The 26,288-nt window shown below is 36.4% G+C and overlaps 3 protein-coding genes across 3 annotated transcripts in view; 1 reads left to right on the top strand and 2 right to left on the bottom strand.

Moving 5' to 3' along the window:
• Positions 1-1,985: 1,985 nt before the first annotated feature.
• Positions 1,986-3,502, bottom strand: LOC111602246. The gene has a single exon (XM_023319238.2). It carries the CDS (start codon positions 3,420-3,422, stop codon positions 2,052-2,054), a length of 1,371 nt encoding a protein of 456 aa, XP_023175006.2. The 5' UTR covers positions 3,423-3,502; the 3' UTR covers positions 1,986-2,051.
• Positions 3,503-11,622: 8,120 nt separating this feature from the next.
• LOC111602324 (ABC transporter G family member 20) lies at positions 11,623-22,399 on the bottom strand. Its single transcript, XM_023319325.2, has 10 exons — positions 22,012-22,399; positions 15,516-15,702; positions 15,004-15,426; positions 14,852-14,945; positions 14,067-14,410; positions 13,592-14,001; positions 13,345-13,531; positions 12,548-12,813; positions 12,396-12,482; positions 11,623-12,336 (listed from the first exon to the last, which is right to left on the bottom strand). The coding sequence occupies exons 2-10, from the start codon at positions 15,617-15,619 to the stop codon at positions 12,125-12,127; spliced, it is 2,127 nt and encodes a 708-aa protein (XP_023175093.2). The 5' UTR covers positions 15,620-15,702; positions 22,012-22,399; the 3' UTR covers positions 11,623-12,124.
• Positions 22,400-22,676: 277 nt separating this feature from the next.
• The window catches only part of LOC111602285 (neuroguidin), a 41,707-nt gene continuing 38,095 nt past the window's right edge, over positions 22,677-26,288 (top strand). The window contains exon 1 of the mRNA XM_030223243.1: positions 22,677-22,690. Within this exon, the coding sequence (XP_030079103.1) occupies positions 22,688-22,690 (3 nt within the window). The 5' untranslated portion in view covers positions 22,677-22,687. The remainder of the gene's footprint in view (positions 22,691-26,288) is intronic.

Genomic DNA, 26,288 nt, shown 5'->3' on the forward strand with positions numbered 1-26,288 from the left:
AGAACGCAAAACGAAAAAAATTCAATTGCTCTAATTGGCAGTTGGATAGAGTAGCAAGATACTCCGTAGAAATGTGTTTAATACACCAATTCTATTCTGAAATTTGCTTTATGTAGATAGTTGAATAGATCAAATGGCAAATTGGAAAAATATATTCTCTTTATATTCGATTGTGTTCATGAAAATAGTCATGTTGCAGTACACAAAATCATAAGCCAACTGAAAACGTACGTTTTCATTGGAAAATAATAAGATGCATACATTTAGCTTAGAATAGAATGCAAAGAAGATAGTTACGAACAATACTGATCAAAATTCATTTGGTTTTGATTCTCTTAAAGATATTCGGTGAAAATGAACATTTCATATCTATGTCATATACATAAATTTAAAAAATAAATAAATATATAATATATAAAGATTTCTTATACAACTTATATAGCTCGGCCGTATATATTATATTGTTATACTATAATTTATTATAATATTTAAACTTATATATGAAATTGTATATACTTTTTAAGCTAGAAGCTTTAGAAGTAAATATTTCTATATACGGTATATTTCAGTAGAATTGTCAGGAGCTTATAAAAATGGGTTTAGCTTGGATTTGGATATATTTTATTTAATATGTTAATATGATCAGCTATAAAACCTAAGTGACCATTTGTGAAACTGTTCATGTTTACTGGGTATTCAAAAACTAAAACGCTAGCGACTCGTTTACCTGGACCGCCAAATGATTGAAGTTCCACTTTTCGATTTGAAATGCGTTTTGCAACTGTCCACATAGATACAGATACACACGCACACACACTAGCTCGCACATACAGTTATGCCAAAGCGCATTTTCCCCATTTGCATTTTGTCCAGGCTCTATCAATGGTTGGGGCTTTTGGGTGATTGGGTGGAGAAGGTCTTTCGAACGTAGCTGATGTTTGACAGAGCTTTGTTGCTATTTCTGACTGTTTAGTCAGCAGTGGATATGTGTGTGTGTGTGAGTATGCGCGTGTGTGTGTGTGTGCGTATATATTTGAAAGATAGAGGGGTAATAGGCCTTCATCTGTGCTGGCCCGGGAAAATTGCCCAGGCTATAGAGAAATGTGTTTCGAGTCTGTTATTTGTAACGCTCTTCACGCATTTTCAACCAGTTTCCTGGCCATGTTGCGCTGCTTAGGCCATAAACGTGGTATGAAACCCATTCAAAGATAAGCTAAGCGCACAGTTTTCTATTCAAAGTTACGATGTGCCTTAGTTAATAGAGACATCATGTGAAATACCTCTGACTCAATTTAAACTGACTCGCGGAAGGAAGTTTCGAAACTGAAATACCCTACAAAAACAGAACTTTTTATTATAGTTAAATTGCATCAATGATGATCTGTATCAAAGATGATCTGATTTATATATAATTATATAACTTTTGTTGCTGTAATTTAATACTTATTATATAAATATGTTTAACATATCGTTTTGTTTGGAAATAGAACTGAAATTAATGAGTAATTTAAATTTCGTTCATTTATTTAATGAAGGATTTTTATCTGAGTTTAGTTAAGTGATCTTCATCGTCAAAAAATCGCAAAATTTTTTTTTTTAACTTTTGGAGCTGTTCTTTAAATGATCTATCATCTATAAAATACTTCTTTTATTATATAACATTTCTTTATATTCCATTCATTCATAAAAATAAAAAAAACTCGATATTTTTCAGTATAATATATCGTATCATATAATGGATAAACTCAGCTTAGGTTAGCTTAACTAAGCTTTTTCATTATCGTGTTTCCCTTTGCTGGCATGACACTGTTCTGCATATTAACCATCTCAAATAGACAGCCACGCCCCCTCAAACTGACCTCATGCGACAAGGTGAGAGGCAACATCGTCTATTCAGGAGGCTGTCAGCTCTGTTCGTTGCTGTTTCTGTTTTGGTTCAATTCAATTTGTGTGTTGTGTGTGCCTGAAGGCAGTCGCCTTGGTTTCTTTTTTTTTTTGATGGACATTCGACTGCCATTAGAAGGTTTTACTTTTCAATTATCAAATGCATGCTAGACGTGGTACATGCGTGAACCGTCCTGCAGGCTGCGCGTAGAGCCCGTACAGTGCAATTGCCTACAGAACGAGTCGGCGGAGGCAGAGCTGGAGCGAGCAGAGTGAGACGAATCACTATTCATAACAGCTGCCAAATGGCGCAGCATCGTTGCCTCTGGATCTGGATCAGTTGGCTCGGCGGTCTGGACATGCCGACTGTGCATCTCTGTGCCGCTGCGCCACTTTGGTTTCTCTGGCTCGTGGGTGCCGCTGCTTAGAAATTGAGCGAACTGCTGCGGTGCCTGCAGTTGTGCCAGCTGCTCCCAGTCGGGCGCAGTCGCACGTAAACGCTGACGCATCTCGCTTAAGGCGCGCTGAGTCTCGTAGCCAGCCTGTGCTTCGAATTCGCGTTCGCTGAGCAGATTTCTGGGCATAGGCGGCATGACTTTACGTTGCAATTTTATGAACTTCAGTTGGATCCACTGCAGCACCCACCAAAGCTCCGGCCAAGGCAGCAGCAAACTAACGCATATCCAGCCAAACTTAGCATCATTCGAAGCCCCCAGGATGAGCAGATAGGCCAGCAAACGCAGAAAGCGACAATGGGCACGACGCACCCAGCGCTGGGTCCACATATCCTGGTAGTCCTGACACGCGTTGACCAGCATAAAGGCGCCAGCAACGAGGGACACTGCCACGCTGGTCGGAAACTGTTCGAGCACAAGCTTAAAGTTCGTACTCAATGGCTGGATGCTGCGCATTTTATGATCGCCGTGACACATTAGAGCCACACAAACCACGACAACGCTGGCCAAATGAATGCCCATCACGGCGGCCACACAGTAAACACAAATTAAGGATTCGCCGACAATAGTTGTTGCTTCTATCACCCACAGTCCTACTCCCAGCATAAAGCGTACCAAGCGCTCCTTATCGCAGCGCTCCTGCAATAGCGTTAGATTGTAGGCCTGATCCGTGTAGATGCCATAGCAGGAATGCGCATGTGCTGAAAGCGAGATGTAGTGGACGCGTTTAGCCCTGCCAGCTAGGAATTTGCCCTCATAGCATTCCCGGCGTTGCTTGTGTGCGTCATATACACCCTGTGCCGTCGACGCCCTGTACTGGATGTACTCCGTGTTGGCCGCTTTTGAGATTAGCTGCAGTCGATTGCTCTGAAAGATATTCCTCAGCCTTAGCGGCTGATCACGACGGCAATAGATATGCACACGATTCTGTGAGTATAGCGTCTGCAGCACAGTCAAAGCGTCCTGGACATGAGGTATACCTGTATGCAAGTATGTGACCTGCTGACCGTTTAACTGCTCCGCGAAAAGGTCATTGCAACAGCCACTCAATATTAGAAATATCAGCGAAAGTTTTGAAAACATTTGAATTACTTTCTGTGGTTGGGTTTTGTGAAAGCAGTTAATGAATGCTCTGAATGCTGTCAAAATTTAACACAACTACTTGGTCAATAGGACTTAAATAAATATGATCCAATTTTCAAGTATTACTTAAACTATAAAATGCTGAAAAACCTGAGAGACAAAGTAATTGAAAGCTAAACTAATTAAAGTAGAAGAGAAAAGTTAGTATCGGATGTTTTTTAAAGTTGCACAAGTTTAAATCATAATAAAACAAAAACATATATTATTTTAATAACGGTGCAACGGACTTTATTGACTAGACATTTAAATATGATTTCGGTCAAGGCATAATCTGCAATACCAATTTTGATGACCAATCCTCGTCTTTAGAGACATATGCTCCAATGTTGATGCTCATATAATGCTGCTGCGAAATAAACCTTATGGTTAATTCTCAATTCTATTTATTTACGCTGCACAAGGTGCAGGAACAGATGAAAATTTCAACAATTTGCATGCGTTGCTCAGCTGTAAGTCTATGCATAATTAAATGACAAACCAAACATAAGAAAAAGCAACTTTCAGCTTGCAAATAAAGAATAGATGCCAACTCAGAAATTTTATTTATGGCCTTTGGGCTTAGCTTATTTTGATCCATTTCAAAGTCAAATTTTCAATCTAAATTATCGATTAATTGTTAGGCTAGATTAAGAGGCAAAAATCAGATTTTTTCACTTTAGACACATTTATGAGTGAAAGCTATTATTATTAATAACCAATGATAAAGTAGGCAACACTCTTAAGTTAAGTCATGTGCATTGATCTACAAGTATAGTTTACAAATGGCTCATATTAATGATGAACTTAAGAATATATTATGATACACTTCTTAGCTAGTAAGTCAATGAAAACGTTGCATATCGATTTAATTTTCACTGCTGCATGTGTGAACTCACTTCAGATTCCAAATGAAGTCACTTTGAAATAAATAAAAATAATTGTCGACTACCTCAACATTGCCCTAGATAATCTGATTTCCCCAAGCAAACGAAGCCAAAACTTTATTAAATTCTAAATAAAGTTCAATAGCAAAAACTTTATAATTGATGAACAATAATCATATATCATAGCCTGAGCCAGCCACACACAATAAACTTTGTCTCGCATCAATTGATGACTTCAGAGTTTGCTCATTGGATAAACCAACCCAACTAAGACAACCCTCCTCATACTCCCTACCCAAACAATGAGTGTGGACTTTGTAGTCGACTTTCAGGCGTGCGTCACATGCTGAGAGAATAGAGCAGCAGAAGGCACACTTAGTGCTAAATTTTTGCTGTTGGTAAAACAATTTTAGCATTGTCTATTATATAAGTAAAAGAGAAAACTGATTGATAAAATATGAATTTAAATCATAAAAAGTTAAAGTTAAATTCAAATAAAAACATACTTAAGCTTAAATAAATTTAAATTTATAATTTTTTATTAATCGCATTTATATAGATTTTCTTCAGAAAATTGAATCTGTATAATAATATCATACTAAGTTTTATTTAAGAATATTAAGTTATCCTTTCGATATAAAAAACACTTTCAGAAGTCATGTCAATTTATTTTTGTTTACATTTTTTCATATTTTTACCATTACTCTAATATCTTTACTTTATCACAGTCAAAAAATGTTGTGTAAAGAAATTCCTTTAGAAAAATATTCCAAATTCCATTAATATGTCTAACTGTGTCGCCAGTATGTAAATTCCTTAAGCACATCTCATCTTATAAGCTATATAACCATCTTATACTAGTTAGCTTATACTAACTAACTTATACTCTGAAATATGTATCATCTGTAGTTTCTATTTCACGCCCATATCATTTTCTCAAGTGCTTTTGCTCTTTTTTTGATGTTGCGTTTTGGCCATGTTTTCTAGTTGGCTTTTAGACAACGCCTGTCCTTTGTGCCACATTTTTCTCTGCTCCGTTGTGGATGCTTTATTTGTAGTTGTCGTTTTTCAGTCGCATACTACGTGAACCAACTAACAATGTGTCTACGTAGTACGTAGTACGTAGTGCCCCCTCCCCCTGCCCAAGCTTCGAGTATAAGTCAGGGCCAAGCGCAAAAGGAAAAAGAATTTCCCGGTCATTTCATCAAAGCGCAAGTCGCGATAAAAAGCAGCGTAGCAAAAACTCTGAACAAAAATTAAAAAAAACGGACAAGGCAAAGGAAAATCTACGCACAAAGTGGCAAACAGCAAAAGGAAGAAAAAAAACCAACTGAAATGGCCACAAAATGAAAACGAATGAGCAAGAGCGAGGGAGAGAGGAAGGGTAAGAGCAGAGCAGAGTTGGAAGTGGGCTGTGGTGGGGATGGTAAGAGATAGCGACTTCGAAGCTGCAGCATTTTTTCCCGTTATGAACCAGAAATCGAACTGAAATTTGTGCAGTGTTGTTTTTTGCTGCTGTTGGCAACAGAAAGGTTGCTGTTGCTGCTGTTGTTGTTGTTGTTGTTATGAGTGTATGCTATGGCTATCCATTGCGTTGCTGCGCTGCGTTTGCTGCTTGTTCTCCACGCTCCTTTTTGGGCCTCATGCATTTTCCGTGTTTCGTTTTGTGCGCAAAATAAATTGGTAAACAAGCGAGGCGGCCAGAGGCCTGCATTAGCACGACAAGGACAGTGATCGAAAACGAATGACAGAGATGGAAACAGAAAAGAGTGCGGGCAGAGTGAGAGAGCTGGCCTGGTGGTCAATGGCAATACATGGTCATCCGATGTTCGTACATAGCCATTCGCCTGCATTCATACTCATGCATGTATATATGTATATATATGTGTGTGTCTGCATGTGTGTGTGTACATGCGTGTGTGTTGTGTTTTCTGTGACGCTGTGCACATTTCATTCTGGCTGCATTTTAGTGCCTGTCCATTGTTTTGGGCAGTCACCTCCCACTCTCGTGTGGCTGCCATCGAATTTGCTCTCTCTACTCTTCCACACTTCTCCGCTACTCTTCTCTGTTCGCGTCGTTCATGTATTGCATATGGTGCGTCCGTTAGCCGCGTGGGTCACAAGCGTTGCGTGGACGTCGCTGCCGTCTCTGCTTTTTTGCCTCCTTCTGTGCGTTTACCTCTGCCATAGGCACTGCTCGTGCCTCTGTCTCTGCTGCTGTCGCTGTCGCTGCCGCTGCTTTCGCCACGGCTTTTTTCCACGTTGCCGTCGCGTCTCTTCTAACTCGCTGCATAGCTGCGAGGAACCCACGCCTCCTCTCTTTTTTCACATTTCTATTGTTGTTGTTGCTTTTTGGCCGCTGCATTGGAGGCGCAGTTCTTGCGATGCCATTGTGCACAGTGGCACAAGCTATTCATAAAACTGGAAGTTTTAAATTATCATTATAAATAATATGATTGTATGTAATTGATTGTAATAAAACGATTATATAAATAGATAAGCTCAGCAGTAATTTAATATTATCATATTGATTGCAATTAATTGTTATATAATGTTAGAACAGTGTAATGGATTGCTTGGCCTATAAATTATTCAAGTGCAATATTTTTAGAAAAAATCTCTAAAAAGAATAATTCGCAACTTCAATATTATATACATTTATATATTATTTTTGTACAACAAAAAAATAGGAATATTAAGTTTAAAATATCGATTCAAATATAATTATTTTTGGTTATCTTATATTATATATTATATTTTATATTTTTTATATTTATTTATCTTTCAGGTAAGCAACAAATGATATTTGCTCCAGTGTGCAAGTCCAATCAGTAAAAACGAACGAAACGCGACGCTGGCGCTGCTGTTGCCGCTGCTGTCGCAACTGCCGCAGTCGCTCGTTATGTGTGCCAGGCAAAAGGCCAAACGCATGTGTGTTCAGTCGACCCTGTCAGCCAGCCCCACATGCTGCCCAACTCCTCTGCCGCCTCTGCTACGACATGTTGTGCACTGTACATAGGCACAATGAGCGAGTGAAATGCAAGATAGCGAGAGCAGGCGGGTGCGAGCGAGTGAGCGAATGACGAGCCTATACATAAAATGGCGTTGCATATGAGGAGAAAAACCTATGCAGTTGTGTGAGTGACCATCTCTTTGCGTGCGTAAGTACATGTGTGTGTGTGTGTGTGATGTGTATGTGTATGAGCCTACGCAACGGTAGCTTTTTCATGTTAGCTGCTGCTGCTTCGGCTGCACCTCAAAAGCAAAACGCATTGAATGCGTATCGAGTCCAAGTCGAATGTTGATTGTATTATATTGCCAGGGAACTTGCTCGAAGTCCATCTCATCTGGCTTTCTCCCTCTCTTTCTCTCCTTCGCTCGGTTCATGCACTTAAAAGCTCGTCCAGTCGCTGCAGGCTATAACCAACACACACACATGCAAACATGCAGCAAATTGAATAAACTCCCAAAATCAAATTTTTCACCACTTTTGCTCAACTGACGTGAACGCCAGCTGCTCGCTACACACCCACGACAACAACAAACTCTCTGAGTGTATACGTCTGTGTGTGTGTGTGTGTGTCCATCCTTGCCATTTAAAGGGTCAATGAAATGCACAGGCTATACCATTTTCTCATCCATGTCCCACGTTCATGTCCATGTCATTGTCCGTGTCCGAGTCGGGGTCCTCGTCCTTCATTCATTGCCTGGCCGTTTTTAGTTTTGGTTGAGCGCCTTTCAAATCAATTGAAAAACGTTTTCTTTTTTCCATGCTAGGACCCAGTTTTGTTCATATTTATTGTGGCATTCCTTCTTCTAGTATATTGGCTTTGATTTAGTTGCTAAAATATATTGGCCCTCTGATCCATCCAGAGTTGCTGCCAGCTGCCAGGTTCTATTGACCAGCAGCATTTCCTTTTATATGTTTCAGTTTTATTGTGCCTAACTCTCCATATGTAAGCAGTTTAATTATGGTCGCTCGATAGAAAACTGCTGTTTACTTAAGGATTGTTTTAGATTCGTTGAGATTTCGAGATATTTCTGAGCACTTCTGTAAGAAACTTGTTTTAGGTATGTTAACAAATCCTTATTGATTATAGTATATATGTAAATAGAGAGATATATTACTTTCCATGTCTATAACTTTCCTTAAAAACTTATTGCTTTTATATATCTAAATGATTTGGTCCTAAATATATGCTGCCCCTCAAAGTATGCTATGACATTCGCAAACCTTAAAATTATATCAATTATTTAGATATATATATATTTACACATATATTGAAGTTACATCATATAAACTACCAGATCGTAGCTCCAATTAAGTTCCATTGAGCATCTGTAAGCACTAAAAATCTTTGCTCATTTGCAGCTATTGTAAGCATAAGAGAATTTTCATTGTGTAGCCACAACTCGAATTGGGATTTGTTGCCATTGTTCAAAGTTTACATAACTTGTTGACAGTCTTTTGGCTGGCCTGCAGCTTTAGTGAATGAAATTGGAGCAAGAAATTGGTTAAAGCTGACCCAGACAGACAGACAGACGGACAGGCAGACCGAGCAAACACAAAAGGCAGCCAAGAGGCACACACACACGCAGCTGGAAAGTAAGACAAAACGTAAACACAACAGTTTTATCTTCATTAAATATACGTATAAATATTAGACATGCTTCAGGATCTACAATATATATATATTTGAATGTGTGTGTGTGTGTGTGCTTGCTTTTCATGTGGCATTTGTTTTGAAGGTCAAATTACGAAATCACCCACAAAATTGATGTTGGCAGCACCCAGGACAACATTATGTATATATATATATATATATATTAAATGGAGCAAAAGTTGTAACAAAACTTTTGAGCAGCCAAAATGTGTTGCACATTTAAGGGCCGGTGATGGGGGCGTGGTGTCTGCTGTGAAGTGAAGGACATTGGACGGCGTGCCACAAAATTTGTTTTTGAGCTGCAAAAACTTTTGTTTCCAGCACTTGCAAGCAGGCGACTTGACCTACTGACAACTTGTGCAAATTTATTTGTTTCTGGCAACTGCAGATGCTTGCTATTGCCTTTTTTCTTCCTGATAACAAAGGATGTTGACGTTTGCTAGGTGCTACGAGACGTATGCGCAATATTTGTGCACTTCAAACTCGAACAAATGTGTGTGTTTGGGTATAAATTTGTGCTTGTTTCTGAGGTGAATTGATGTGTTTGTTTTAAGCATAAGCTTTGAGTATAGGTCGAATTGTTCAAAGCAATTGCAAATTTGTATTACATTTAAAGTTTATTGTTTTGAGTTTAGTTTAGTTGCTTTATCAGACAAAAGATTTTATAAAGAGGGCCACTCTTCTACTTGGGAAAAACGGAAATTAAATAAACTTTAAATTTGAAGCATATTATATTTGTTATATTACATAGCAAAAGATGTGATATATTTCATATATATGTTATACAAGCCGTTTTACCCTATTTTAAAGTGTAAGGAATGTTTACATATAAATTTAAATAATTTGTATAATTAATTATTTTACAAATTTCAATCTTTGATACACCCAGTATTCGAACTATTCTTGTTGTCTATTGGACCTTGTCTTAAATAAAAGAATCATTTCAGGAAATATTTTAAAAATTATTTTTAGATAAAAGTTGCTAAAAATTGCTAATCAGGATATGGCGCACATTTTCAATTGTGAATATCCTGGACAACATTTTTATATATGTTGATGCAAAGAAACCTCAAGAAAAATATAGCGGACAGGTAAAACCGTCTTTGATTTGTATGCAAGATTTTTGCCGTTCGTCAACTTGAAGTTAATTTTAGCTACTCTAGATACATCGCGACAACATCCAACTTGCTGAGGCTTCTGTTCTCATTCTTAAATTTAAATTTAAGTCTTTAAATTTCAAATTAGAATCTTCTAAAAAAATCAAATATATATATACTTCAGAAAAATAGTTTTTATATTTAGTAAAATTGATATATATATATATATATATATATATATATAAATATTCCTTTTTTAATTGTCTACTTCTACTTCTATTCTTTATTTATCAAGTATTTTTCAATTTTGTAGAGTTTCTTATCAAAAATTATGCAATGAACATTTTCGAATTTATTTTACTCAACTCTCTTCATTTGCTACTCCAATAAATTTTCTCTATATTTTCCACTCAAGCTTACTCGTATTTTTCTGCTCATCCAGATTTCGTGCGCAACAAGTTTTAAGCCATTTTCACGCACACTGTGGCCGCAAATGCAGTGGGAAAACTTTTACTTTTATTTATTTTTTGCGCACATTTTATGCAACTTATATAAATGGCAGACGACACTTTGGCCACCTCAAACGCCCACCGCCCACGGCCGACAGCAGCTGCCCGAGCGTTGGTCTTTTTGTATTTTTCTCTTCGTCATCGTCGTCGTCGACGTCGACGTCGACGTTTTCGTATTTGGCAAAGATAAAGTTTTGTAATAAAAATGTCTGCTCGTAGACACCGGCAGACACTGCCAGCCAGTGGGTGGGTTAGGAGGGATGATGGGGTTCTGGGTCTGCTCAGTCCCAGCCAGCCGAGCAGACATTTTGTCTAGCAATTTTCAAGCCCGAAGTGTGTCAGCAACTTTGCCACCTCCTCGACTTCCTCTTCATCGTCGTCGTCGTCGTCGTCGACATCGTCGTGAACGTGTCCTTGTCCTTGGCCCCCACTCAGACAAACACTTTCTGATATTTATATATACATTAGTTGAGGGTAGGGAACTTTCGCTTTAGTTTTGCGCTGGTTTGCATTTTATATACATATAAAAGCGAGCATTGAAAAACTTGTTGCCAGTAATGTTTTCCTTTCACTTTAATATGCTTTTGGCGGAGCGTGTTATGAGACTAGGACGATTTTTAGTTCAGTTGGTTTATTGGTTTGGTTTATTATAGACTCCATTTTAGACCAGTTAATTGAAATGGTCGTTTAGAAATTGCATCTGGACACAGCCCACTTGCTTAGTACATTTTACGCTCAAATTACTTTTAGTAAAATTGTAGTGCATATTGATTTTAATTCACATTTAGTACACCATCCAAGATCTTGGCATTAAGCTACTACTAAGGAATTATAAAACACTTTGTTTAAAGTTCGATATTCCATTGAATATATTTATTTGTTGTAGTTTTTTCTTTTGTTTATTGTTTGTTTCTTATTTTTGGTAGCATTCAAATTTCGTTTAAAGAATTTGCATTTTAGAGCAACATTTTAGAACACTTTATTAAGTGCAATGCGTGCTAAATTCTTAAGCATATATATATATTAAAATATAATATGTTATGTCTTTTTTTTGTATAATTTTTGGGCTATTTACATGATTAACATAAAGACATGTTCTAAAATTTAGTACATGTGTATTTTTTGTTTTGTTTAAGCCTTAGGCTTCAAACGTTTCGTTCATGAGTAATGTTGTGCTGTGTACTATAAATATTTGTGAGACATCCCTTAGACCTTAATGATTTTAGTGCAGCCTGACATTGGGTTACCGAATTTAGAACATTTATTATTGCAACTCTATATTGAAAATCCCCGAGGCAACCCAAATGCAGTCTAAACATTGCATCAGTGAGTTTCCTTTTTTGTTTTTTTTTTTTATGATGAGAGTCTGCGACATGCGAGTGATATGCTTCCGATAATTATTAAATTATATAGATACTATAACAAATATAGATATGTGAAATCGCCTAAATGGGAAATTCTAATATGCTACGACTCCTAGAAGTTAACCCCAATATTGAATAGAACCCACTACGCCTTACGTCTGATGCCCATCAGACACAGCACAAAGAAAATGATCGTCCAGCCGGCCATAACGAGGAAGCCGTTATAGACCTTCTCGTGGGTAATGCTCCAACCCTTCTCGATGACATTTCTAGCCGATATGGAGGGTATGGTAAATGGCAGCACCATTACCACATCCTGCAGGAATTGCGGCATGCTCTCCAACGGCCACAGAAGACCTAAACGAAATACCAGAGATCAGAAATAAATAATATGCATTAGATATGCAAAGACCTACCACAGAGTATAATCATGGGATAGAAAGCTCCAGTGGCCACAAAATTAGCCTCCGTGTGCGATTTGCAGAAAACAGAGATGAAAAGACCTGGAACAAGAGATAAAACTCGAATTAGTTGCATGTCATTTCTATATCTAAGCTCGTTTATCTACCAAACAACATGCCACAAAAAGCTGTCAGCGTTAACAGTCCTATCAACGTAGTCGTATCTCCATTGTTATACGTATCGAATACGATGCCAATGTATATGACGACCTCGAACGACTGCAGTGCCATGATAATAAGCTGTGTCAGTAGATGAGCCCAAAGCATTTCGGTTGCTGAAACTCCAGCCAATAGGGTACGATCCCAGATGCCATCCATACGCTCCGAAATAAATACGGCCGCCGTCATCAAAGTGGCCAAGAAAAATACCATGCTTAATGGGAAAACAGACATTACAATTTAATAAAAAGTTAGTTGTATAATTAAAGGTTTATATTAAGCGATAGTTTCGAATAGTTATATAAATCGATATTAATATTTACCGATAAATTCGAAAAGGTTTTTTTAATTTATATTATGAAAGAGATTAAGTGAAAGTTGATTAGAAAAAGGTATTTGGGAGTACAAATATTTGGGTGGTATTAATGATCCGTAGAATCCTATCTATCGATAGGTTTCAATAAGCACCGTGAGCATAGAAAAAGTACTTAATAATACAATATAGATGAGGCTAAAAAAGTCATACTAGAATAAAATAAGTAAGAAGAGATATGAAATATGTAAATTAATAATCGATATATTTATCGATTTTATTTTAATTATAAATTTTAATAGAACTAAAAGGCGTATATATACAGGTTTCATGATCGATAGTTATTGAGTTGCATATCGACATCAAGTGTTAAACTATCTTGTGTATATCGATAAATCTGATAAATACCTGCTGAACCAATCGTATACTCACGTCATAACCACTCCAGGCGCACAATACTGTTGGAACTCAATGTCCGTGCTGCCATAGATGGGATCCTGGAACTGTACAGGCAATTTGACCAAGGCAGCTGATACATTACAATCGTGAACAACGGCATTCATAAAATTGCTAAATGTGTCTCGCAGTTTGCGCTGCATAAAGTAACCAACTTGTTGATCTGTGAAGGCAGTTAAACAAAAATTCGATATATTTTTATATAAAGCTTAGCTAGACTCACCCGTCATATCGATATGGACAACTACTTCGGCATTATCAACGGATCCATCCGATGCATAGATACCATCCTCGATAAATTCGTAAACCGAGTCACTGAAGTTGTGAGCGAAGTATATATAGCCCACGGTTTTGGCGCGTTTGGCGTCCGCAAAGGCTGCCTCCTCTGTGGGATAATACTTTCTAGTGGCCACATCATCGCCCAGTTCCTGTATGTAGCGACAGGAGAGCTTATTGAATCGGCACGTATCGTTGACGTTATAAATGGTCTGCAGGTTCTCATCGAAACACTCGGAATAGCTGTTCACCTCGCCGGAGTAGATGCCCAGCTCAAGATTCTTGGGTGTTTTGCCAATGGCCATATAGAAGCAGGACAATTGTATGATGGGAAACAGCATCATGAAAATTATGCCTCTAAAATAGTGAACAGAACACACTGTAAGAACTGCTAGCTGAGGTCAAACGTAAGCTGCACTCACGAGGGTTGTCTGAACAGTTGCACAAAGTTCTTGGTCATCATCGCTTTAAGGCGTCCTTTGGTCGTAAAGAAAATCTTTTTGCAATTGTCGTTCTGTGGCTCCACGTATGGTATGGGCGGCTTCTCTACCGTCGGCTCATGTGTATCGATCACCTCCGTTGGCAGCGCTGCGGCGGGCAGCGTTTGATTTTTACTCTGATTCATAATCTGCTCCAGCTGGTCTTCGTTGCCCTGACGCTGGCTGAGTATGAGGAAAGCATCTTCGATCGATTGTGTGCCGAATTGGATCATGATATTGGTGGGCGTGTCCTCAGCCAGCAAGACGCCATTGCGCATGAGACCGATCTGGAGGGGAAGCAATAAGTTAAAAGTAAAAAAGACAATAATAATGTGAATAGACGAAGAAAACAACTATAATAGAAAGTCTTAGTCAGTTGATGGAATATAAAGATCAGAGTAGCAAAACAATTTTAGTCAAAGTCAAGAGTGGCCTTTTCGTGAGTGACTGACTAGAACATACCCCTACCCAGCTTAGGCTTAATTCTATTTCAATGGAGTACATTTATAGTTTACCTAAAGGTAAGATAATGCTCTCTCTTTCGTTAGCTTTATTTTTCTCTGTCTATCGTGTTTTACTTTCCTTTCTCTCTTCCCACTTTATCTATCTTTCAGTCTTGCTCTTACTTTCTCTCTCTCTCTCTCTCTCCCCATATATATAGAGACTTAATGAATGATGCTTCTAAATGTTATATGAGCTGTCATAATTCTTAATTGACTTATACTTACGTAATTCGCCTGCTTGGCCTCTTCAATATAATGTGTGGTAATAATCACAGCCAATTTGCTATTTCTAGTCGTTTCCACCAGAAAGTCCCAAATTCTACAAGAGCAAAGAACGCATTTAGTTATACATAAAAACACAAGTACGTTGAACTTACTTTTCGCGCAGCATAGGATCAAGCCCGACCGTGGGCTCATCGAGAATGAGCAGCTCGGGGTCGTGTATCATGGCACAGGCGAAAGACAAGCGGCGTTGCTGTCCTCCACTGCATTGCTTGATCATTTGACCTGCCGACGGCAGTTGCAGCAGGTCCTTGAGCAGCTTGAACTTCTCCCGAATACGCTCATCTGTCAGTCCATAGATGCGACCGAAGTAAAAGAGGGTCTCCTTGACGGTCATCTCCTCGACCAACGCGATCTCCTGTGGCATAAAGCCCACACGCGATCCGGGCACACCGCTGCCCGGCTCACCGGGCTTAACGCCCAAAACACAGACGTCTCCGCCGTTGAGATTACGTTGCCCGACAATGCATGAGAGCAGCGTTGTCTTGCCACAGCCCGAAGCGCCCAGTAGGCCATAGCTAAATAGAGAGTGTGTGTGGGGGAGAGGGGGAAAAGTTATTGATTGATTTAAAACAATCGATTGGAGTTCATTATGAATGCCACTCACATGGAGCCACGCATGACGTTCATATTCAGCTGGTTGAGCACAATCTTGGGATTCTTTTTGGAGCCATAGTACTTATAGCCATTCCGCACTTCAACGGCCGCCATTTTGCTTGTGTGTGTGTGTGTGTTTAAGTATATGTGCTCTCCTCTCTTTCAGCTCGCTCACTCGCTCTGACGTTGCTAATGTGCTGCATGATCGAAAAAGAATGATGAGTATCGGATAATTGTTTGCGTCAATAAATCTATATTTGGCTATGTGTTTTATTGATTTCCATTGCTTTATGACAGACACGTGCCAAGGCACACAAAGCGCTCGGGCTGCCAAAAAATATCGCTGTCCAAGACCTAAACATAGTGCTAAAATCTTAGCACTCGGCAAGTTGCAAACAATTAGACAATGCCTGAAAGTGAAAAATAAGCCAGCTAACTTCAGCTCAGTTCGCAGAGTTCACTGCCCTTATCGAAAATATATCCAAATTTGTTTGGTAGATCTAAAAACTGATTTATCAATGTTGACTTCAGTTAGTTAATAAACTTTTCACACAAATTAGTTCATAATTTGCCATCTGAAATATTTAGCTTAGTTAATTCCTTTTGAACTTTGCCTTGCTTCCACGTGTGGCGCGCTTAATTAACCTTTGATTTTCACAAAGCCTTAAAACTAAACTGGCAATTATTATTCTTGATAGCTAATGACACCTTAGGAAAGGGCAGCAAGAGTTGTGCTTATTCATTGTTCGTTAATGAACCCTAAAATGTGTGAGAAATTATCATTATTTTTGGTTGAATACATATCTCTAAAGAGTAAGACTTTAGAACTTAAACCGAGACCGCAAATATACTGAGGATATAAAATACATATCAAACTTTATAAAATAATATTAATAATAAATAAAGAAATAAATAATTAATAAATAGATTAACTCGAAATTCTTTTAAATAATAATTTCCATATATTTGTTATGTAAATGTTTTAATTAAAATTAAATTAAATAGAAGGGAAAAACTAATTTGATCAAAGTAAAATTTGCAAAAATATTAATTAAATTTCAGAAAACTGTATATATTACGAAGAGTAAAATAATATATACTAATATTTCAAAAATTTTAATACTTTTTGCATATAAAATATGTGTATATATGTTTTATATTAAAACATTTAATAACATGTAATAAATCTGATTTAATATATTTGTTTTCTCAACTTCAACTATTTTATGCATATATGCGTTGAGTAGGCTACGATGGTATCCAAATATTTGTCGAAAATGGGCTCACTTAATAGGAAAATTAATGACAACAGTAAACGGATAATTTATTTATGAAATATACATACAACATTATTAGTGCTATACGAATTTTTGCTCATGTTGCCAGATTCAATATGCACTTTATAAATATAAAGATTCTGCTGCAAGGCGCTGCCTTTAATGCGTTGCCAACCTCATTTGTCATGCTGAAGGTCTCATTTGTAATATTGTGTTTACCAATAAGAATTAGCCGAACAAATTGACTAATAAACAGCAGCGTTATGAAGTTTTGCCAAAAGAACCTTCAAGTTGTAAACTTTAATGCGGTTCATTGAAGTTTGGCGGCCATCAGCAAAGCAAATTGTAAAAAGTGCTGAAACAGTTAAAAGCAAAACTTGAACAAATTTCGTAAATATTGACAATGGTTATACATACGCCTGAACAATGTAAAACTGTGTGTACAAGTGAAATTTACTTAGCCGACATTATTTATGCATGTCTGTAAATGCAAATTACAAAGGTGCTCAGAACGCGCTTCGCTCGGACAATGACAATACGGAAAAAATGGAATGACAATGTGCGCGCGCGCTTGAGAAGACAAAGTGTCTTGAATACCAAATCGTAAAAACGAATATCTAAATGCACACACACACCCCCATGTACACACACTCTGATATACATGTATATATGTATGCATGCATTCCCACATATCTGTACATATAATTAATGTCAAGAAAATGCAACCAGAATAAGCAAATCAAGTTTTGTGAAATGCCCGACTAAACAGAACATTTTCCTTTGGAGAAAGGGCAGCGCGCGGGTATCTGTTAATAGGCATGCTTCATAGCACATCTGAGTCACAGCCAATGCGCTAAAGATAATATTCTATTATTAAAAAGCTATTGTTATGTTTGCTAATTTGAGAAAAATTGTTTTAAGAGCTAGTTATTATTTATTCAATGGATATATTTATTATCCTGAGCATTTAAATATCTATCAATGTTTAGAAAAGGGTTGGGTTAGTGGACTGAGGCAATAAATGGTTTTTTTTATTGAAATTGATTTTGACTTGCTATTAGATATATAAAGGTAACATCTGCAGCCTGCGGTAAATTGAATATATTTTGCAAGCTGTCTCAATCAATTTTGCAGTACTTTTTGTTGTCATATTTTCAATTTTACTTACAACACAAAGCAAACATTTTGTTTAACAGCATTAATTATGTGATACAAGCATTTGCTATGTAATTAATGTAATTTGCTGTTGGGTTCAAGTCAATTGGCAACTCCTGTTCAAATAATAATGGCCTCGTTGTTAGACTTTGACCCAGTTCGAGTGCCAGCGCATGTTTAGCTTAAATCCATCATATAGCCAACTGCCATTTGCACACAAAAAGTGTCTATATTCGGGCAAAGCTCTTTTGTATCTTTGCATCTCTCATATACATAATCAAATGAGCCGGCTAACTAGAAATACAACAAAACAACGCGCGCACGCACATATACACACACACTCAATCACAATATGTCCATAAAACGTTCGAAAGTCAAACTCGAAAACATTACAAAAAGCACAAAAAAAAAAGAGAAAAAACTTAAAGACCAAAAAAAAATAAGTTGAGTAAGGTTAGTAACACAAATTCGTGGTCATAAATTTACGTATCTGTTGTTGACGTTGTGTTATTTGCTTAACATTGCGGCAGATGACGCAAAGGACAACAATTTCTCAGCTGATATGGTCTTAACCCCAAAAGAGAGGCGCGAAATATATAAAATTGCGCTGAATTTTGTGAAATAAAAATTAAAAAAATGAAAACTTTAAATACGAGCATTAACTTGACGTCAGAAATAAAAACACAACGAAAAAAAAATTTACTACAAAATAATAACAGTTTCAATTAGACTCCGCCAATTTGACTAGGAATACCCTTTCATTATAATTGTTATTTTTTGTTAAGTTTTTTTCATATTGATTGCCTAATAGATTATCTAAAATTTTAATTTACTGTGAGAGTGACTAAATATTTAATATGTTTAATATTAATATTTGGTGCTTCCTTTTTTTTGCAGTCTAATAATAATAAACTTTATAATATATTAATACTCTCTAATAATAATTAATGTTCAGTAATAAATGTTTATTTCATATTCAAAGTAAAATTAATGTTATTTTTGTTAAAGTTATATTTTTATATTCAATTCATATAGAAAAGCTTTGACAAATCGCAATCGATTCACTGAAAACATTGAAAGCTTCACTGCATTTTTGTTAAATTTTTCTACATTTCTATTACTTTGCACAACATTTAGATCTTTAAATAAATAAATCTAATGTTAAGAGTGCTTATACTCTCCAACAGGCATTTCTCTAAATTGAAAAAGTTGATTTCGTTTCTTCTTCCTCTTTCCATACCTTAAAATAATGTTCCGAGTAAAAATAAAACTTCCATTTTTAAGTCCCCCACTTCCACTCTTTAAACTGCATTCCAAAAACTGAACTTAATTTAGTTAATTTCAGAATCAAGTAAATAATCAAACTGAGCTCATAATTGGCCAGGCAAACTGCAATGCCAAGTGCTCGTACTCTATGCAAGTTGAAATTAAAAAACCCCAAAAATAAAAATTAAAAAAAAAAAATTAAAACGTTCAACGCCGAAAACAAAACAACGCCAAGGTTGAACCAACTGGTTGTCAGCGCGAGCAGCGCTGCAGTTGGCGTCAAAGTCGACGTTAAATGTTAACGTCGTAATGCCAATTGCTGTCGCGGCTGTTCCAAAAATTGTTTGCTATATGACAACGAGATACATTATACATATATAATGTATGTATACATATTTATGCATGTGTCTCTGTGCATTTGCAACGAATTTAATTTGCAAATTTGCAAATCTTTTGCAATGTTTGCGCTGAGTCAAGAAGCCCTGAGCCAAACGTTCGAGTGCTTTCTCAGCAGAAAGAACATGGCTATGACGAATATATATACATACATATATGTATATATTGAAAGAGGCAGGCATGGCCACGCCTACATTAAATGAACTTAAAGTTGCTGCTTCTGCAGTTAGTGGGTATTTAGTTCGTGCAACATGTAGCAGCAGCAGCAGCCGCAACTATCGTGAATCGCTGAATTGGTCGACAGTTGCTTCCTTCTTGCTGTCACCAGCTGGCCATGCTTCGCTCTCTCTCTCCCATTTTTTCCCTGTCTCTGTCCCTCTCTGTGTCTGTGTGTTCAATTTCGGTTTGTGGCATGGCCACTTCTTATATAATCCAGCAACAATCATTTCGGCCAAGCTGCAACACCAACAACAGCAATCAACAACAACAGCTGTCTGGAGCTAGTTGTGTGTACTGTTTACATCATTTACTCTTTAATAGAGTTTTTGAATTTAAAACTTAAGTGCGATCTGCCTAAGATAATCATTTAATTTGATTTTGAGACGCAAATACCTCTAGCTAAACGAATCATTTGATATTGATTTGACAACAGTTTTTAGTTAATTATATTTTTTGTTGAGTTGAGTTAAGACTGGTATCCTTCAAATATATGGGCTTACGCTCTAATATATCCAATTGAATGTCAAGAAATGCATATTCTCAAATTTATATTCAAACTACAGCAACTACGGACTACGATTTAATTAAGTTTTAAATTACAATAAATAAACATTTTTCGTTTATGAAAAATGTATTTAGAAAAATATGAATTATGTTCTGAAAATATATTTTCATTTCCTCCGTGTTTATATTAGTATAAAAATTAAAATTGCATAAATAAATTCCTTAAAATAGTTTTGCATTTAATTTGTCTTGCATGAATTTAGAGTTTCCTAATCCCAGCCAAAATTTTAGCTATGCTATGCCAACCATAAAATCTCAAAGTAAATGATTTTGATTGTGTTACCAACTCCAATTGCTCATTGTTGTATACTCATGAGTTTTTTTGTTTTTTGTTTTCTTTGATTATAATTTGTGCTATTCGTTTTGCATTTTCTTTAACGTTTTGTTTTTTGCTTTTTCATTTGAATTTTGTTTCATTTCCTTTATGTGATTATTCTCTGTGTTAGTTTTGCCGTTTTGTTTTTTCTGTGTCATTTCGCATCAGTGCATTATGGACATGTAACAATTTTGTTCAGTTGGAGACAAAGCTCGAGTAGAAAGGCATGATAAAGCAAAAGATTTCTCAGTCCATGTGTGTGTGGCTAGACGATCAGTTTCCGACAAAAGTGGGTTACACTGGGGTATGAAGAAGCAAGTCGTTTGTCAATTGGAAAAACCAAGGAAACTGCACATAGTTTTTCCTCAGCAGCTAACCGCTTAGTAACTAACACATCTCTTAGCTGATCTACTCTTGGCTTAATAAATAGCTGAATGGTGTATATATATGTATGTTTATAGGTGTATATATGGTCAGTCATTGTCTGTTGCAATATTTTGCATTGCTCAATCCCGTTCAGCGTTCAGCGCGCCCGAGCTATATGCCATTTCTCATCTACTGGGGTACTACTGTACGCTCATTTTCGAAATATTTTTTTAAATTTGTTTTATTTTTTTTGGTGTTGTGGAAAAACAAACAGAAAGGCAGTTAACAGTAGCAGGGGCAGTCAACATTGAGCTGTTGCTGTTGTGAAGTTCACTCATTTTTGTCTGTGTCTTTTCTTTATTTATGTATATATGTATATCTTATATATATATATATTATTTTTATTTTACTGCCTTTTTTATTGCACTTTTCGACTCTGAGATGAACAAAAACAAAGCCAAATGAAACAGATTCAAATAACTTCTTTGCGCTGCCTTCTTTCTTTTGCGTTATCTTAGCTTGTTTTTTTTTTTATATGCTTGGCCAATAAGGCACGCACACACGCGCACACTGACACACACTCATTTCACTTGCTGCTTTTTCATGCATTTGCGCACACGCGCCAGCCCGCGCAAGTTTGTGTCTTAAGTCTTTCGTTTTACATTGTAATTTTTGTTTTTCGTTGTTTTTACTGTTGTTTTTACTTAAGAAATAACATAAAAAACAGCAGACTAATTTAAAATGCGGAAATTTCGCTTTAGCCCTGATAACTTGAGTTTTAAATGTTGTTTAAAATTTTGAAATATTTTCATTATAACAATTTTTTAAAACTCATTGTTTTAAGATTTTTCATATTTTTATGCACTTATTTGTTTGTATTTTTTACTGTCCAAATTGTCGTTAATTTTTTGTTAAGTTTTTAGTGTTATTCATAAACGATTTCCTACCATGCAGCGCTCTTCTAACCAACTTCTCCTTGAGCACGCGCCTCTGTTGCAATTTTCTTCAGCTGTGTTTCTTGCTCGCTTGTTTTTTTTTGCTTCTGTTTTGTTGTTTTTGTTTTTTGCCAACCGACTACCAAGTTTGGCCGCTGCGCGTAACGTTTTTCTTTTTCTTTTTTCGCTCGCTGTGTACGTTAACGTGTTGGCTTCCGCTTGAGCCAAGTGTCGCGGCCAAGCTTCGTTTATCGACTGAGCGCAGAAAGCGAACGCCAGCTCACTCGCAAGCTCAACGGCTCAGTTCACCCACAAAACTTGAGCGACGCAGCTTTCGCGACGCTTTGTCGACGCTTTTCAAGCGGCAATCGAAACTAAAAAAATTACAATAAAAAGTTGACATTTTAAATGATATTTTTTGTGTACGTCTAGAAAAAAATTAGAAAAAAAATACTTTCAAGATAAAATCAGAGACAACTTTTTCAGTCGATTACGAATTATAAAGTAATTAACATTTTATAGCTGTATGGACGGACACATTGGAAATAATTATTGACAAGTTCTGTTATAGCATATACACAATCTTAGCTAATCTTAGCTCTTAAGCTTATGCACATATTTAACTGAATTCATGATTTCAAACTATTTCTTTACAGGTATGCAAATATTTGATAGCAATTATTATTCAATGGTGAGTGCCTCTTTGATAGTCGTCTTAAGTGCGCATTTAATAATTTATATAAGGTCTCATTGCTAGGCTAACAGTCCCTAACTGAACTGAACTCTCTTCAATTGTTTTTTAGTCAAGTTTAGATTATTTTTAATGCTCAATCGTTCAATTTGAATTGTATGCTTTACAAATTTCGTATCGTTTCGTTTCGTTTGACGTTCGCTTCATATGATTATTTCAGTTTGCCTTCTTCTATCAACTGGAATTATTATTGACATGCGACACATGGAGCGCACAAAGATTATTCTAATTAAATCTATTTAACGACATCATTTAAATTTAGTTACTGTTGATCTTTTCCCAGACTAAGCGACTCCACTTCAAATTGTTATTTGGCGTGTGTTTAGCGTAAAACAATTTTCGAGGAGCAAAAGCCAAAACTATGAGGAAGCCAAAAACAATTTGTTGTTTGTTCTTTAGCCTGGGAAATTTAACTTGAGTTTATCGCACTTTAGTATAATAGAAAAAACTACTTAGATATGCTTAAGGTTTATATAAGCAGTTACTAGTTAATCTTTAATGCATTTGAATATATTTTCTGGGTTGAAATTTGCTTTACAATTGTGAATAATGTTTTGTAAATATCAATATTTATTAACAAATCATGGACTTTAGTTTCTTTTAAATGAAATTTTTTTTTTAAATTTGCTACGACGTTAAAATTGTTAAATTAAAACTGAGAAATAATGAGCATGGAACTCAAGTAGTAATAGTTGAATATGCAGATAATGTAATGTTCAACTAGCTAACTTTAACAAAGTGTTCGACTTGATATTCCACATCCGCTAATCAAGGCATTAATGTGCACGTTTCTTAGCTTGCTCAGGCTTTGATTAGATTTGCAATGTGTCTTTAAGAATATATTTAATTCTTAAATTGTTTAGGCCCATAGAAATAGCTGTTTAATCTTTGAACGCTTTGCTCGTCTGAATATTTATATCTAAACAAGTTTTGGTCCAATCAAAAATACATTCACTCTTGTTTGTCACTGGACTTGACATTAAGTTATATTTGCAGGTGCAGCACAGAGAAACGACTATTGAAGCTGAGGCTGCAATGACCCCTCACACATATTTTTAATTCATAACTTGGCTTCTGCAAACAATTGACCAGTTGAGCAATGTTTATAATTGTCAATTTTTATTCTTCCCCTTCACCAAATTTCTCACAGCGATGCTTATGATTCTAAATTAGAGGCGTATTTATGACTCTTAACTAAACTCAATTTCAATCGCTTCCACCTGCCTTAACCGAGACTTCAAACCTTTTAAAGCATAAGTTCAAACCTTCAAGTGATTTTAATGCAAGCAAATAGCTGTGCGATGTTTTCTAGCAAGAATGAAGAATCCTTAACAAGTTTTAGATACTGAAACAGCTATTCAATCTGCTCTTTCACTTGTATTATACATACACTCCACCTGCCCCAATTTGTCATTCATAAACAGTTCCTCAATCTTTCACTTGCTTTTATATGTGTCTTGCCAATATGTGTCTTCACACAGGTATCTTGCAACGCCTTGTTTCCAGTTTCTGTTGCACTTTGCCCCAATTTGCGGATGGGCATGCAAATTAACCCCATTTGTTTCCCATTTAACCCCAATTTTCACAACGCGTCTCTTCGCAGGTTTTTGGCTTTCGTATTTTTATATCTTTATTTTTTTCCTTTTTTTTTTTTATTTTTTATTTTTGCAAAACATTTCGAGATGCTTGCGGCCGTTTTGTATATATTTTGTTATTTTTGTTTTTTATTATTTCTTTTCTTTGCCGTTGCCCAAGTTTGCAAAATGAATTGGTTCGAAACATATTTCGCTGGCTGCGCCATTGCCAGGTATAAGGTTTATGACACGACACTCAAGTGTTGCGATACGAGTAGTTTAAGCATTAATTTCTATGCAAAACAAACCAAAAAACACTCACCTCGTCAGAGTGCTCCAGTGGAGAGTGCACGGCTTCGACATACCCGGAATCGAAACTGAGCAAGAAACCATCAAATAGATAGTGTAATATATATTTGATGATAGTGTAATATATATTGATGTATATATGATGTAATCTGTTTACTCTTTATCTTTATTAATTGATAATAATGACAGTTATAGTTATCTATATATATTAATCTGGTATGGCCAAACAAACAAATTTTTTATAGATTTTTTGACAGCAAATTAGCTTTGCATACAATAGGCCTAATTGCAATACATTATTTGAATCCATATATTTTTGTTTTCAATACAAAAATATATTGATTTTTATCGATTTTATACCTGACTTTTGTTATAGTTTCTGAAGAACGTAAGATTGGTATTTAAATTCTTTGATTTTCTGGAATAAGAAAATAGCTAGGTCCAGCTCTTCTCATAACTAGGTCCAAGAAAATTTTTTTTATCGATATTACAATAATTTAAAATAAGTTTAGCTACAAAAGCTCTGATCTCGTATAGTGTCGTATGCATTTTCTCTTACATTGTAGCATACGTACTTGTTCGCCTCGTTTTATCCAACCTTAAATGTTATTACAATTGTATTTTGCCCTTAACCTATCTATAAAAAAAACTGAGATACCCTCTTCATCCACTATGAATGGTTTCGTGGCATAAGAAGAGAGCTTCAAACATTCAAAACGCGCGAGTCGCACGATTTCTGCATAAATCTACCTCGCTCCCTTCCTCTCGCTCGCTCTTTCTTTCACCCAGACAGCTTCAAATGTAGCTACACAATTGTGAACTGGCACTTCTTCAGTTGTCTGCTGCTGTTGCCCTCCCTCAGCTTCAACGTCATTCGCTTCAACATATATATTTTCGTGTTCAAGGCCAAGCGCTGGCGCTTTCTTTTACAATAGCCGACCTTGACGCAGCGGCGACTGCGCAAGCGTCAGCGTTTCGAAGCACTCCCTCCAGCACGCCTTCTCACTCTCTGTCTCACTCTGCCTCTCCCTCTCCCATTTAAGCGCTCTTATCAATGCGCCAACAACAATAAACTAACCTACTTAGAGTATGTTGGCCCAGCTCACCTGTGCGTCCGTCCAGCTGGCTTTATTGATCAGTTCGCTGTCCGAGCAAATAGCCGCGTTTAAGCAGACGAACTTTTAATTTTGGCTTAGCTGAACACAAAAATGTCGCAAAGTTGTTTTTTTTTTTGCTGTTTGTTGCTGTTGCTTGATGTTGCTGTTGTTGGTTGTGCAATTGGCTAGCTAGCCCGCCTCTGCACCACTGACGCACTCTTTAGGGTCAGTTGCCCTCACCTGGCAATAGACACGTTGACTACGTCAGGCTGTTTACATAGATCAGTAAATTGCTTTTAAATGCAGTTCAACTCGTTTATTAGTCTTTAGGGTATTTATTAATTATATTTAACTAATATTTGTACATACAAATGATACTTAAACTATTTTTAAAGTATTTTGGGCAGCTTCATTAGATGAAAAATTTTAAGTTTTTTTAGATCATTTTATATACAACTTCTGAAATTGAAATTTTATTTATTATTAAAAATTACCATTATAATTACAATTATTATTATTATATGACAATTAAAAATAACATACAAACTATCTTATATA

Source organism: Drosophila hydei, unplaced genomic scaffold, assembly GCF_003285905.1.
Source record: "Drosophila hydei strain 15085-1641.00,03,60 unplaced genomic scaffold, DhydRS2 tig00000149-arrow-pilon, whole genome shotgun sequence".
NCBI classification, from domain to species: domain Eukaryota; kingdom Metazoa; phylum Arthropoda; class Insecta; order Diptera; family Drosophilidae; genus Drosophila; species Drosophila hydei.

Excerpts from the sequence above, each read along its gene's own strand:
- LOC111602246 (XM_023319238.2), bottom strand. The coding sequence starts at position 3,422 with ATGTTTTCAAAACTTTCGCTGATATTTCTAATATTGAGTGGCTGTTGC.
- LOC111602324 (XM_023319325.2), bottom strand. The coding sequence starts at position 15,619 with ATGGCGGCCGTTGAAGTGCGGAATGGCTATAAGTACTATGGCTCCAAA. Across the intron at positions 15,427-15,515 it reads AACGTCATGCGTGGCTCCAT|CTATGGCCTACTGGGCGCTT; the intron begins GTGAGTGGCATT and ends CTCTCTATTTAG. Across the intron at positions 12,483-12,547 it reads TTTTTGTGGCATGTTGTTTG|GTCTTTTCATCTCTGTTTTC; the intron begins GTAGATAAACGA and ends CTCTTGTTCCAG.